Source organism: Thalassophryne amazonica, chromosome 6 (assembly GCF_902500255.1).
Source record: "Thalassophryne amazonica chromosome 6, fThaAma1.1, whole genome shotgun sequence".
In the NCBI taxonomy this organism is placed as follows: Eukaryota; Metazoa; Chordata; class Actinopteri; order Batrachoidiformes; family Batrachoididae; genus Thalassophryne; species Thalassophryne amazonica.
The window spans coordinates 70,243,142-70,257,043 of record NC_047108.1 but is presented as its reverse complement, the minus strand read 5'-3'; the positions used below and the strand labels follow the sequence as shown (position 1 = coordinate 70,257,043).

Genomic DNA, 13,902 nt, shown 5'->3' with positions numbered 1-13,902 from the left:
GGTTCCAGTATTTCCAGGGTTCGGTGGCAGAGGAGATCTGGGTGGTTCCGGTTCGACTGAGACGGACGTCTCCTACCTTCGAGCCTGCCCACACGACACCAGCGGATTCGACCCTAAATTGTGTTTGTTGTATTACTCTTGCTTGTTCAGTAGTAAATCTTGTTATTTACTTTCTCCATTGTCCGTTCATTGCGCCCCCTGTTGTGGGTCCGTGTTCCAACACTTTCACAACACAAAGAGGAGGTTCGTAGATGTTTTGAGGTAGGACATGCAGATAGTCTGAGGGACAGTAAAATGGTTGGGGTGGATTTATCAACTGTGGAAAACCCTAACAGGATCATGTGACAGGACAAGAAGGTTTTTATTGCATTTAATACATTCAAATGCCTTTATATGAGTCTGCTACACCCACTCTGTTCATGGATGGAATTGAGCAAACGGTGCTTGGACCCTGTCAATCGCCACTTGCAGACGTATATTATTTTTTAAATAAAATAAAAAAGCCAGTCCCATTATGTGAGACTCATCTCCTCAGAGTCTGAAAATGCATGTTCCAGGTAATGTGACATCAAAGCATAAGTGCAGTTGAAATGGCTCTCCATACGTCGATGATCTTAAATAATTATCTGCTCAGCAGAGAATCAAAGCAAAGCCATTTTGGACTAAGACCTCTTCAAATGATTTGGATGACATCTATAAGCCAGAGTTATCAGCTTCCCACAGGCAAACATTATCATCCTGCTTCTTAAGTCATAATGGTAATAAGATGTCACCTGCATTCATCCCGTTATAGTTACGTTAATCCTGACCTTGAATTCAGATGCAGAGGCTGCCTGCATAACTCAAACGAATTATACATCTACTCCAAATCTGAATTTGAAATTATTAGTGCCACAGTTCCAGTATTTGACAGGTTATTTTTTCTTCTTCTTTTTTTCTGTACGTTGTTCAAACAAACTTAATTTGACAGACATCTTGTACGATAAGCAGTCTGCACCACCTTCTAACTCTTATGCATATTCATTATCTCAGACTGCAGATGTGATTAAAAACTGTAAATGCAATGTGAATTAATTTCCGTGCATGAATAATGCATGTGAAATTTCAATGGCCTGCAGTAAAGGTGATTTCTCCTTCGCCTCTTCTCCCTCCTTCAGCGGCAGTGAGAGCCAGCGGCCAGGGCCCGACCCAAGAGGGCAGACAGAAAACGAGCTGCCGTGAAGTCAAACCATAAATGAGTCAGAATGAGTCAGAGAGAAATGTGACACAAACGTAAGCCCTTCTGTAAACCCAGAGTGAAGGGGTTAGTGAAATCGAGTTATTCTACGAGTAAGGAGCCGTATGAATGCTAGTGATCCAGTTTAACCACAGATCAGCTTTCCCAGCGTGTTGGTGATGTGCATGCGCACTTCTGTGTGACTTGTGTGTGTCATAATCCGGTGAAGTGCATGTGTGATTGTCAAGTGTGTGTGTATGCATGCACTGACAGGGCGGGCGGCTGGGCATAGGGCCCTGCTGACTGGGGAGCTGCTCAGACACTGAGTCAGATGCCACCAGGGAGAACAGACAGGTCCTTTGTACAGGGAGCTCAGAGAGCACCGCTGGGACACCCTCCCCCAGCACAGTGCATACACATACATGTGCACACTTGTGCTGGTCTAACTGCAGCGACTGTTGTTTGTGCACAAATTCTACAGTGTATTAACACCCATAAGTACTCTGACTTAGGCATATGCCCATGTGTGCATGTGAGTGCACCGCCTTTCAAATGAACAAACATGCACATGCAGTGACTGAGAAGCTTAATTGGCTTATATTTCTGAACTGCAGCTCATACTTTAAAAAAAGAGAGGCAAAAGAAAGCTCAAACTATAGCTATGTGAGCATGCTGTACTTCTTACTATGGAATGAGTCGATGTAACCCCAATCCAATTCTTTGCTTAATGTAGACGTTCCTTTTCCATGATAAATTAGAATAAGCCAAATGTAGCATTGCTTAACTTCAAATACAGATTTTAGGGGGACCTTCTTCAGGTTTTTGCAACTGTGCTTCAACAGTTGGTGCTACCTTTTGTTCAGTACTGTGGTCAGTATCATATATAAACCACATTCTCTGCTCAGTGTAGAAGATGCCCAAAAGAACAAGCCAGCTCTTGTTAGCACAGTATAACTTTCCTGTTCTGAGCCAGTATGACACTATTAAACAAAACATGAATCAAATGTAAGGTTAAAATGGGTACATTTATCCATTACACTGCCTACTACTACCGGAAACATTGATTTTACACTGACCTTTGAGCTTTTATAAGTTTGCAGACATGGAAGAAGCAAAGAAAAAAGCTTACCTCAACCAGTTCATAGGGTTTAGGGCTATTCCACAGAGCGCCGCTCCTTCCCATTTCATCCCGAATAATAGCAAATCATCCGTGTTTTGAAGCATCAGAGTAACTTCTTGACGCGTCTTTTGTCAATGTTGAACAAACTTGGTATACGCAGTAGTTACGGCCATGATTGGCACCAGTTTTGAAATTGGGGTGAAATTTTCAAGCTGTTCAAAAATTTCATCCCGATTCGCCAAATCAACATCATTACCGGGTATTTGTAGTCTTAACAGCTTCAATCATGTTCCACCATCTTTAAACAGGGTAGTTCAAGTGAGTACAGCTTGAAACGTGTTTAACTGTGCTCTAATTGGGGTAAAAATTTGAAGTGGAAGCAGCGTTTGCTACGGTTCTGGCCGAGGACACAGCCAGGCCCAGCTTTACTTTTGTTTTCGAGCAGCTTGTTAGGTCTGCACTTTGTAAGCCACCCTGATAGGAGGCAAGCTGGAGTAAGCCGTTTCATCCCGTTTTTACACTTTCTGGATCGTGGGGGATGGTAATAGAATGGTGCCGTGTGGAATAGGGGTTTTAAAAATCGAATCATCGACCAGTTCCTTGTACATTTAGATCAATTCAGAGGTCTGTGTGTCGATGTACCTATTACTTTAAAATATATTTTGATTTGTATCGGTTAATTGTTACATCCCTACCATGTCCTAACATATCTGCATACTTGAAGGGATTTGGCTGAATTGTTGTCCTTTATGTACATTCATTTATATGGTGTGTTACTATTCTGTGATCACTTATTGAAATCCACCAGCCAGTTTAGGAGCAGTTGTGTTTACAAGGTTCAAAGACTGACAGACAGGGTGATTCCAATATATCCCCTTAAAGCTTTTATTTACAGGGAGTATAAAACTCCTGAGCCAGTAGATACTGTCACTGACCAAAGAGCAACGGTCAACTGAGATGCTTTCCTGATTCCTCCTTAAATTTGTACTTAACATTTCATCCTGTTCACCTTCTGAATAACTGCTGTCAAAATGTGACAAGCTTGATGATACAATTCTGCTTTGTAGAGCGAAACAGATCCACCATATCGAATCCCCAAGAGGCGTGCTTACTTTGGCCATCTGAGCCTGTACACCGGCCGCCTTCAGCGCCGTTACTGCCTTCTGAGCAGATGCTGGACTGTCAAAGTCAACAAAGCCGTATCCTGCAGGGGTCGAGACACAGTTTATGACATACAGACATGCATACATGAGCAAGGACATGTAAGGTTAACGCATGGAGTACACATAGTCATCATGTATGAACATCAGGAGGCAGCCAGCCATCTTTGAAAATGGTTAGCAGGTTTTGGGTCCACGTGTGCTGCTAAACAACATCAGTGTGCCGTGACCTTAAAAGTGCATTCTGCAACTTTCCACATGTGAAAACAGTCTTGAGAAAGTGTAAACTGTGACGTCATGCTGTCACTTTGTTGCAAATGTGCAGTGAAAATATTAAGTGACAAGACGGCATTAGTGAACACATCATCGATAGTTGAGGACGGACATGTGTGTCTACAATCACGGTAAATGAAAACTCAAATGTTACTCCTCACCTTTGCACTTGTTGGTCGTCTTATCCAGGATGGCCTTGGTGGACACAATTTTTCCATACCTGGGGGAAGAATAAAGAAAGTCTACACTCAGCAACAATTCATGTACTGTGTGCTAAAGGTAGAGATCTGTGATCAGGCTCACAAAATGATACAGCACACTCAGACACGAGTGTCTTGCATATATTATAATTCGATGATGCCCGAATTTTTAAACTGGTTGATCTCTGTATATAGAAGAACCCAACAGATCAGTTTACACATGTAATTGACATATATATATATATATATATATATATATATATATATATATATATATATATATTTTTTTTTTTTTAAGTCCAGTGATCTCCCTTTGAAGATGTCAGACTGGAATTAATTTCTTTCATGCATTTTCACACACTGCACTCCCACTGAAGTTTTGCTGAAATTCACAACACTCATGGTGGACAGTATGTCTCCTCTCAATAACCCCCAGGGATTTGTAGGCAATGATAATTAAAATTCACCAAACAGATTCAGTGAAATGGCACTATGACACGATATACTATCTGATAAATATACCCTATTCTCCCATCAGAGGGCCCAGGGCAATTCTGCCTGAAAAGGGGGTGGGCCGATGCATGAGCATGGCCAATAACATGGAATACATTGGAATGCCAATTTCAATAAAATGTCTAATTTCATCACAAAAAAAAAAAAAAAAATACATCACAAATAATTCACCTGATTGTGTCCCCTGTTTTTTTTTTACCTTTTCTCATTCATTAAATGTCACTCACTCATCTTCAACTGCTTATTCAGGATCAGGTCACAGTGGCATCAGCTCCTGCTGCAGCTGTTGCCACCAGTCAAATGAATTTCATGTAATTGAACTTAATTTCAGGTGTGAATTTAACCAACTTTCTTCAAAAAAGGGGGTGGGCTGATGCTTTGCCCTGGGCTCTCTGACGGGCAAATACAGTAATATGCACAGGGAAATCTTTATTCAGAGGAAACATTATGTGGCCTGCCTGTTACTCATTCAAACACACACACACACACACACACACACACACACACACACACACACACACACACACACACACACACACACACACCCCCATTGGGATCATAACTCAAGGGAATGCAGTGGACATGCCAACATGATAAAAATAAATAACCGTCTCTGCTCTATATTCAGACTACCTGACAATGTCCTGTCAATATGAAAATCCTGTGTTGTCCATCCGCCCAGCTGAATATCGATATTGCAAATGTATAGGAGAGGTCCTGGCTTTGCTAAATGCTTCTGTGCAGCAGTGTGTCTATCGGTTTCCATCTCTTCAGGCATGTGCATGCAGTGTAATCTGATATCCGCGGCTGTCCCGTCCAATGCTGGCTCTCAGGCACAAGCTCGTTCGACGAACCAGCTTCTCTCTGGGCATCATTACCCCACCACTTCATCTTAGTGCTCCTGAGAATATGCTGGGCCTTCAAAGCAGTGACACTGCCTCATTGTTAGATTCAGAACAATACAGTATTCCAGTGTTTTCAGATCAGCAATACTCTACTTATATTTATGAAAGGAGCAAGTACAAGTTTTAGGTTATGTCATGTAATTACAAGTGAATGGACATAATTGTGGATACATTTGTTTGTTTTGATACTTATGAGTATTCTTGAGTGATTAGGCAGTTTTTTCATGACTAAAATCAACCCAAATCAATCAAGTCTGAAAATTACCCCGTAACAAAACAGCTCAGTATGCCAACAAAACATTTATTAAACCAAGTTTAAATAATAATCAATAAGATGTACGCCCACGGGCATGATAAAGAGTAGAAGCCGCATAAACCGCTACTGCCTATTGGCACTGATGAGCCGTGGGGCCGCCACCTTAGACCAGTCGCCTGACCCGCTCAACTCAATGCTGTTTGCTGTTTGTTTGTGCAGCGCATTAATCCATCGTAACTCTTTGAATACAACAGTAACAGAATATTATGATATAGCCTGGACTGTAGACAGGTATTTTGCTAACACTGTAAACACACACATTATACACGTGTGTGTGTGTCTGTGTGTGTCTCTGTGTGTGTGTATATATATATATTAGGGGTGGGCAAACATAAAAAATCTTAATCGCATTAACTCAATGACTTTCTGTGATTAATCATGATTAATCGCATGGTATATGTGAAACCCAAAAATGAATTCAAAAGCCGCTTAAAAGCACAGTTTTATTTGAAAATGTAAATGAACACTGCATAAATTTGAAAATGTAAATTTCAACTAAAACACACTAATGAAATCAAATATAAAACCACTGGCAGGTCATTTGTTATCCTGTTTCATATCAAAATAACAATATTCATGTCCATGACTAAATGTACTAAAACAAATACGTCACAATTGTACACATACCACAATTTGATATGTGTACAATTGTGATGTATTTGTTTTAGTATATTTAGATTTTGTTGTGATTTGGCACTTTATAAGCCGATTAAACTGAACTGAAATTGAACATTTTATTGAGTCTTAAAGTAAATAAATATGAATTTGGTCACTGGATCCTTAAACTTTGTACATAATGAACTCTACATGGTGAATCCTTGATCTCTGGACATAAATAGGAATAAACAAAATCTGTAGTTTTTGTCAAAAGCATTTCCTTTCAGACACTGGCATGAATGTGTTTCCATATATCTGAGCTGAGCTTACAGCTGCTGTGCTTCACTTCAGGATGTAATTTGAAAAGAAAATACAGCACGTTTCATTTTGGGAGAAAAAAAAAACGTTTTAGTCGATTGTAGTTTCTTGTCTGTATTACATTTGGAAAGAGGTGTCATTTTATTTAAAGCGGCGATTCATTTTGAAGTTATTAATTCCGACCGGACTATCTCAGCCGCGCAGCGTTTTCGAGCTGTGTGAACGGAACGGAGGACGATTCTCCTTTCTTGACAGCAACAAGACAAGAGTCCCAGTTAGTGACTTTAATCCACACAAAAGTGACTGACGATATTTTAATGAATTTGCGAGGGGTTAAGAATCGGCTTGCCGTTTCTGAAGAGCAGTGAATCAAAGAACCAATGAGCTACTGGATCGAAGCATTGCTTCAATGGTTCATGGTTCCAAAGCGGAGCCGTGCTGCAGAAATAGTATATTACAGACCAAACCCTGAATATCCGACTTTATTTGTACGTCCGTATGACTCTGAAACTCGGACAAATCCGTATAATTTACGGACTATAGGTTGACATGAAAACCACCGAAAAGCTGTGTTCACCGCGGGGACACGTTCGGCTATTCGAGATTATTCAAGATTTTTTTTTTACCGATGACGAACGATGCGTAAAAAAAAATTTGACCGATGCAGCTGCATCGGTCCAAACCAGTCTGGATCCGGGCCTGATCATGTAGAACTTTGTACCGAAAATGTCCATTCAAAAGTTCGGCGTCTTTCTGCATTTTGTTTTGTTGTGCATTGCACAGCCTGTAGTTTTCTCGATCCTCGTGTCATTTTCTGTGTGAACTCAGCTATCAGCAGGAAGCAGCAGCATAAGCTTGCCCCCGACTGACACTTTCAAAATAAAAGGCAAGGAGCAACAGTTATAAAAGGCTAAAAAAAAAACAAAAAAACAAAAAACAAAAACGCAGCGTTAAGGGGAGGAACAAATTGTCGGCGATAATGACCTCAATAATTAACGCAACGTTAGCGCGTTAACGTTGCCCAGCCCTAATATATATATATATATATAGGAATAAACAAAATCTGTTTTGTTTATATACACTCAACAAAAATATAAACGCAACACTTTTGGTTTTGCTCCCATTTTGTATGAGATGAACTCAAAGATCTAAAACTTTTTCCACATACACAATATCACCATTTCCCTCAAATATTGTTCACAAACCAGTCTAAATCTGTGATAGTGAGCACTTCTCCTTTGCTGAGATAATCCATCCCACCTCACAGGTGTGCCATATCAAGATGCTGATTAGACACCATGATTAGTGCACAGGTGTGCCTTAGACTGCCCACAATAAAAGGCCACTCTGAAAGGTTCAGTTTTATCACAGCACAATGCCACAGATGTCGCAAGATTTGAGGGAGCGTGCAATTGGCATGCTGACAGCAGGAATGTCAACCAGAGCTGTTGCTCGTGTATTGAATGTTCATTTCTCTACCATAAGCCATCTCCAAAGGCATTTCAGAGAATTTGGCAGTACATCCAACCAGCCTCACAACCGCAGACCACGTGTAACCACACCAGCCCAGGACCTCCACATCCAGCATGTTCACCTCCAAGATCGTCTGAGACCAGCCACTCGGACAGCTGCTGAAACAGTCGGTTTGCATAACCAAAGAATTTCTGCACAAACTGTCAGAAACCGTCTCAGGGAAGCTCATCTGCATGCTCGTCATCCTCATCGGGGTCTCGACCTGACTCCAGTTCGTCGTCGTAACTGACTTGAGTGGGCAAATGCTCACATTTGCTGGCGTTTGGCACGTTGGAGAGGTGTTCTCTTCACGGATGAATCCCGGTTCACACTGTTCAGGGCAGATGGCAGACAGCGTGTGTGGCGTCGTGTGGGTGAGCGGTTTTCTGATATCAATGTTGTGGATCGAGTGGCCCATGGTGGCGGTGGGGTTATGGTATGGGCAGGCGTCTGTTATGGAGAACACAGGTGCATTTTATTGATGGCATTTTGAATGCACAGAGATACCGTGACGAGATCCTGAGGCCCATTGTTGTGCCATACATCCAAGAACATCACCTCATGTTGCAGCAGGATAATGCACGGCCCCATGTTGCAAGGATCTGTACACAATTCTTGGAAGCTGAAAATGTCCCAGTTCTTGCATGGCCGGCATACTCACCGGACATGTCACCCATTGAGCATGTTTGGGATGCTCTGGACCGGCGTATACGACAGTGTGTATTAGTTCCTGCCAATATCCAGCAACTTCGCACAGCCATTGAAGAGGAGTGGACCAACATTCCACAGGCCACAATTGACAACCTGATCAACTCTATGCGAAGGAGATGTGTTGCACTGCATGAGGCAAATGGTGGTCACACCAGATACTGACTGGTATCACCCCCCAATAAAACAAAACTGCACCTTTCAGAGTGGCCTTTTATTGTGGGCAGTCTAAGGCACACCTGTGCACTAATCATGGTGTCTAATCAGCATCTTGATATGGCACACCTGTGAGGTGGGATGGATTATCTCAGCAAAGGAGAAGTGCTCACTATCACAGATTTAGACTGGTTTGTGAACAATATTTGAGGGAAATGGTGATATTATGTATGTGGAAAAAGTTTTAGATCTTTGAGTTCATCTCATACAAAATGGGAGCAAAACCAAAAGTGTTGCGTTTATATTTTTGTTGAGTGTATATATATATATATATATATATATATATATATATATAGCCCGACCGATATGAATTTTTTGAAGCTGATGCCGATAACTATATTTGTATATTTGGATGAAAAAATGCCGATAATCGATAAATCGGCTGATTTGCCGATAGCCGATGAATCAGCCAATATTTTTTTTTTTAACTCATTGAGTGCCAGCCATTTTCAAAGTTCAGAACATTCCAGTGCCAGGATTTTTTCAGCATTTGAGTGTTTTTCAAGACCCATACAAAATCGAGTTCTATGTCCATGTCAACAACAACAAACATACCAAAAGAAACTTCAGACTTTCGTTTATCATCAGAAAAAAAAACGTCTTTGCCGCTGAGCGTTACTATCGGAAAAGACGCGTTTAAGAGCCAATGGCATTGAGTGTGTTAATGAATACAATGTTCTTTTTTGAACCCTTAACAAAAAAGGTATGAGCTAAAAGCTGAAGCTTTGTCCTCACATTGATTAACTTTATCACAGAGAAGAATTTTCAAGTTCAAAAAATGCAATCAAGAATTAAACCTTTGTGAAATTAGCAAATACATATCCTTAAAAAAAGAGTCGTGAAATACATCTGATCTTGTACCTCTTGTTGCTGCAACTTAGATATAGGTTCAGGATAAGGATATAGATCCTTATAAATGTACTTGTATGCTTTTGTCAGCCAATCAGTGCAGTGTGATGGCGAACTACAGGGGCCGGTGAAAAAACACATTTAAGCAGGGGTTTAAGCAGCTCTCAGTTGAATGGAGTCAGAGCTCCATCTACTGGACAAACGGTGCAAGGACATTTTACATTGCCGACACAAACATTATTTCAGTAACTTTTCTGTTTATGAGAAATTATCGGCATTCTATCGGCAAAATTTCGGCCGATAGTGAAAAGGGCTTATATCGGCCGATATATCGGTCGGGCTCTAATATATATAGTAAGTCCCTTCGGCTGCTCCCTTGTTTGCACTTGGGGTCGCCACAACAAATCCAAGGTGGATTTGCATGTTGGATGGGCACAAGTTTTACGCCAGATGCCCTTCCTGATGCAACTCCACATTGCATGGAGAAATGTGGCAGGGGTTGGATTTGAACCCAGAACCTTCTGAACTGAAATCAAGCGCATTAACCACTTGGCCTATATATATATATATATATATATATATATATATATATATATATATATATATATATATATATATATATATATATACTGCAATAGCCAATCACAAATGTGCCTTTCTGTTCATCATTTACCTGTATTTTGGCATGCTTGGCGCGAGAAAGTTATGTTGGATCCAAAAGGATCCAAAAAGGCTAGGACCAAAAGTTATATTGGATCGGTTCCCACTGACCAATAGCGTTAGAGCTTCCTGCCAACAGCTAGCCAATCACAGCGCGGCAAACAAAGGTCAGGAACAAGCTGACAGACGCTGGTTGAAAAAATGGCAACAAACATGTCAACATCAGCAGAAAATCGTCTGCCAGCGAGGTTTACTGAGTTCACAGAGGAGGAACTGATGGAAATATGAACTCCAAGGATGCCAAAAACACTAAGAAGGTAGACAAGCACACTACTGACATTTTAGAAACATTCATCGCATCAGAATCAATCATATGCTGGTCAGTTGTTTGCTTAATTTGGGAGGGGGTGGAGAACATAACAACTGATGGATGGCAAGTCGTCCAACATAGAGAAATATTGGATGAAGAAAAGTGATATTGGACTTGGCTACGCCTCGTCCAATATAACTTTTCTTCATCCATTATTTGTATAATATATATATATATATATATATATATATATATGGCAGTAAAGTCAACTATTTTAGTAATTTGAAGAGACAATATATGATTAGGCTATATATAAATATTTATATAAATAAACAAAATACTGAGTAATGAATAGATGATATTTCTATATCAAATATAATCTCTCTCTCTCATCTATATGATCAATATATCAGAGAAAATTATATCATATCAATAGTATTCATATATATATATAAACGTTATACATCAGAGAAAAGCATAATATATAGGTTAGACCTTAGTTGTGTGAAGCACCTTGAACAACTTTGTTCAAATCATATATAGAGTATCAATATCATATATATATATATACATACATATACAGACACACACACAACCCCAATTTCAATGAAGTTGGACGTTGTGTAAAATGTAAATAAAAACAGAATACAATGATTTGCAAATCCTCTTCAACCTATATTCAATTGAATACACCACAAAGACAAGATATTTAATGTTCAAACTGATAAACTTTATTGTTTTTATGCAAATATTTGCTCATTTTGAAATGGATGCCTGCAACACGTTTCAAAAAAGCTGGGACAGTGGTATGTTTACCACTGCGTTACATCACCTTTCCTTCTAACAACACTCAATAAGCATTTGGGAAATGAAGACACTAATTGTTGAAGCTTTGTAGGTGGAATTCTTTCCCATTCTTGCTTGATGTATGACTTCAGTTGTTCAACAGTCCGGGGTCTCCATTGTCATATTTTACGCTTCATAATGCGCCACACATTTTCAATGGGCGACAGGTCTGGACTGCAGGCAGGCCAGTCTAGTACCTGCACTCTTTTACTACGAAGCCACGCTGTTGTAACACGTGCAGAATGTGGCTTGGCATTGTCTTGCTGAAATAAGCAGGGACGTCCCTGAAAAAGACATTGCTTGGATGGCAGCATGTGTTGCTCCAAAACCTTGACGTACCTTTCAGCATTGATGGTGCCATCACAGATGTGTAAGCTGCCCATGCCATGTGCACGAACACACCCCCATACGATCACAGATGCTGGCTTTTGAACTTTGCGCTGGTAACAATCTGGATGGTCTTCTTCCTCTTTTGTCCGGAGGACACGACATCCACGATTTCCAAAAACAATTTGAAATGTGGACTCATCAGAGCACATCAGTTTGAACATTAAATATCTTGTCTTTGTGGTGTATTCAATTGAATATAGGTTGAAGAGGATTTGCAAATCACTGTATTCTGTTTTTATTTATATTTTACATAATGTTCCAACTTCATTGGAATTGAGGTTGTATATATTATATATCAGAGAGAATTAAAATATATAAATCATGTATGGCGTTCCAATTCATATATATATCAGAAAATGATATACGAGGTCTATTAGATAAGAAACCGACACTTTTATTTTTTTTTAACTATATGGATTTGAATGATGTGCGATTGCACCAATCATGCTTGAACCCTCGTGCGCAGGCGTGAGTTTTTTCACGCATCGGTGACGTCATTTCCCTGTGGGTAGGCCTTGAGTGAGATATGGTCCAGCTGAATTCCTTTGTTTCACACGCTGCTCGAGACGGCGCGTGTTGCTTTATCAAAATTTTTTCTGGACCTGTGAGGAATATCCGAGTGGACACTATTCGAGAAATTCAGCTGGTTTTCGGTGAAAAGTTTAACGGCTGATGAGAGATTATGGGGTGTTTCTGTCGCTGTAAGGACTTCCCACGGAGCGGGACGTCGCGCAGCGCTTCCAGGCGCCGTCGTCGGCCTGTTTCGACGTGCCTTTTCGGCACGTGACGCATTTGAAAAACACACTGACTTTCCTACTTGTCACAGTCAGTCAGAGCTGCGTGTCGTCAGAGCGAGCTGCAAAAAGTTTGTACCTGAGTTTTCAGAGGTGGTGTTTGTAGTTGCCATCTGCCACGCCGGTGTTTGCCAACCCGGACAGTGGGAATACCACCTCAACCGGCAACTTAGCCCCGCGATTGGACAGCAACAACGTCCGAGGCCCAACGTGGTGAATTCACTGAGGCCGCGCGCTGCGTCATTAGAGCCGCGCGTCACGAGTGTCGCTTCCCCGAGGCCTCGTGCAGCCACCGCGGATCCATCAGCGCAGAAACACCGAGGCCGCGCGGCACCAGCGCAGTGCAGATCCATCCCGGTGACAAACAACGCAGGCTGTTAACATCGGCGATCGACAAGCTGCTCATAAGCGACCATGGGGCCTAAGAAGGTTCTGACAGCGGAGGAAGGTGACGATATTAAAAAATCTCTGGACTTTCTATCAGAGGAGATTTCTGTTGTGAAGCAGCAACAGAAATCAATCATGGATCTGGTGGAGGAGGTGAAGGCATTACGGCTCCAGAATGCCGAGAAAGACCGGCATCTGGTGCAGCTGGAAAATAGAGTGGCTGAATTGGAGCAGTACACCAGAATTAACGACGTCATCATCACAGGTCTTCACATCAAACCACGGTCCTACGCACGGGCGGTAACAGATGAGAGCGGAGGGGAGCCCAGTGAACAGGAGGTCAGCTCTGTGGAAAAACAGGTTGCTGATTTCCTCCTATCTAAAGGTATAGAAATGGATTTAAATAACATTGAAGCGTGCCACCCTCTGCCCCGGAGAAATGATGGTGATAAACGAACCGTCATCATGAGATTCATCAACAGAAAACACAAAACAGCACTGTTAAAACAAGGAAGAAAACTGAAAGGGACAAACGTATTCATCAATGAACATCTCACCAAACGGAATGCCGACATCGCCAGGAAAGCACGCTTCTTGAAGAAACAGGGAAAA

At 41.2% G+C, this 13,902-nt stretch overlaps 1 protein-coding gene across 1 annotated transcript in view; it reads right to left on the bottom strand.

Annotated features, from left to right (window-relative positions):
• The window catches only part of rbms2b (RNA binding motif, single stranded interacting protein 2b), a 119,753-nt gene that overhangs the window by 28,299 nt on the left and 77,552 nt on the right, over positions 1 to 13,902 (bottom strand). The window contains 2 exon segments of the mRNA XM_034172430.1: positions 3,449 to 3,540; positions 3,931 to 3,989. Coding sequence (XP_034028321.1) covers positions 3,449 to 3,540; positions 3,931 to 3,989 — 151 coding nt within the window.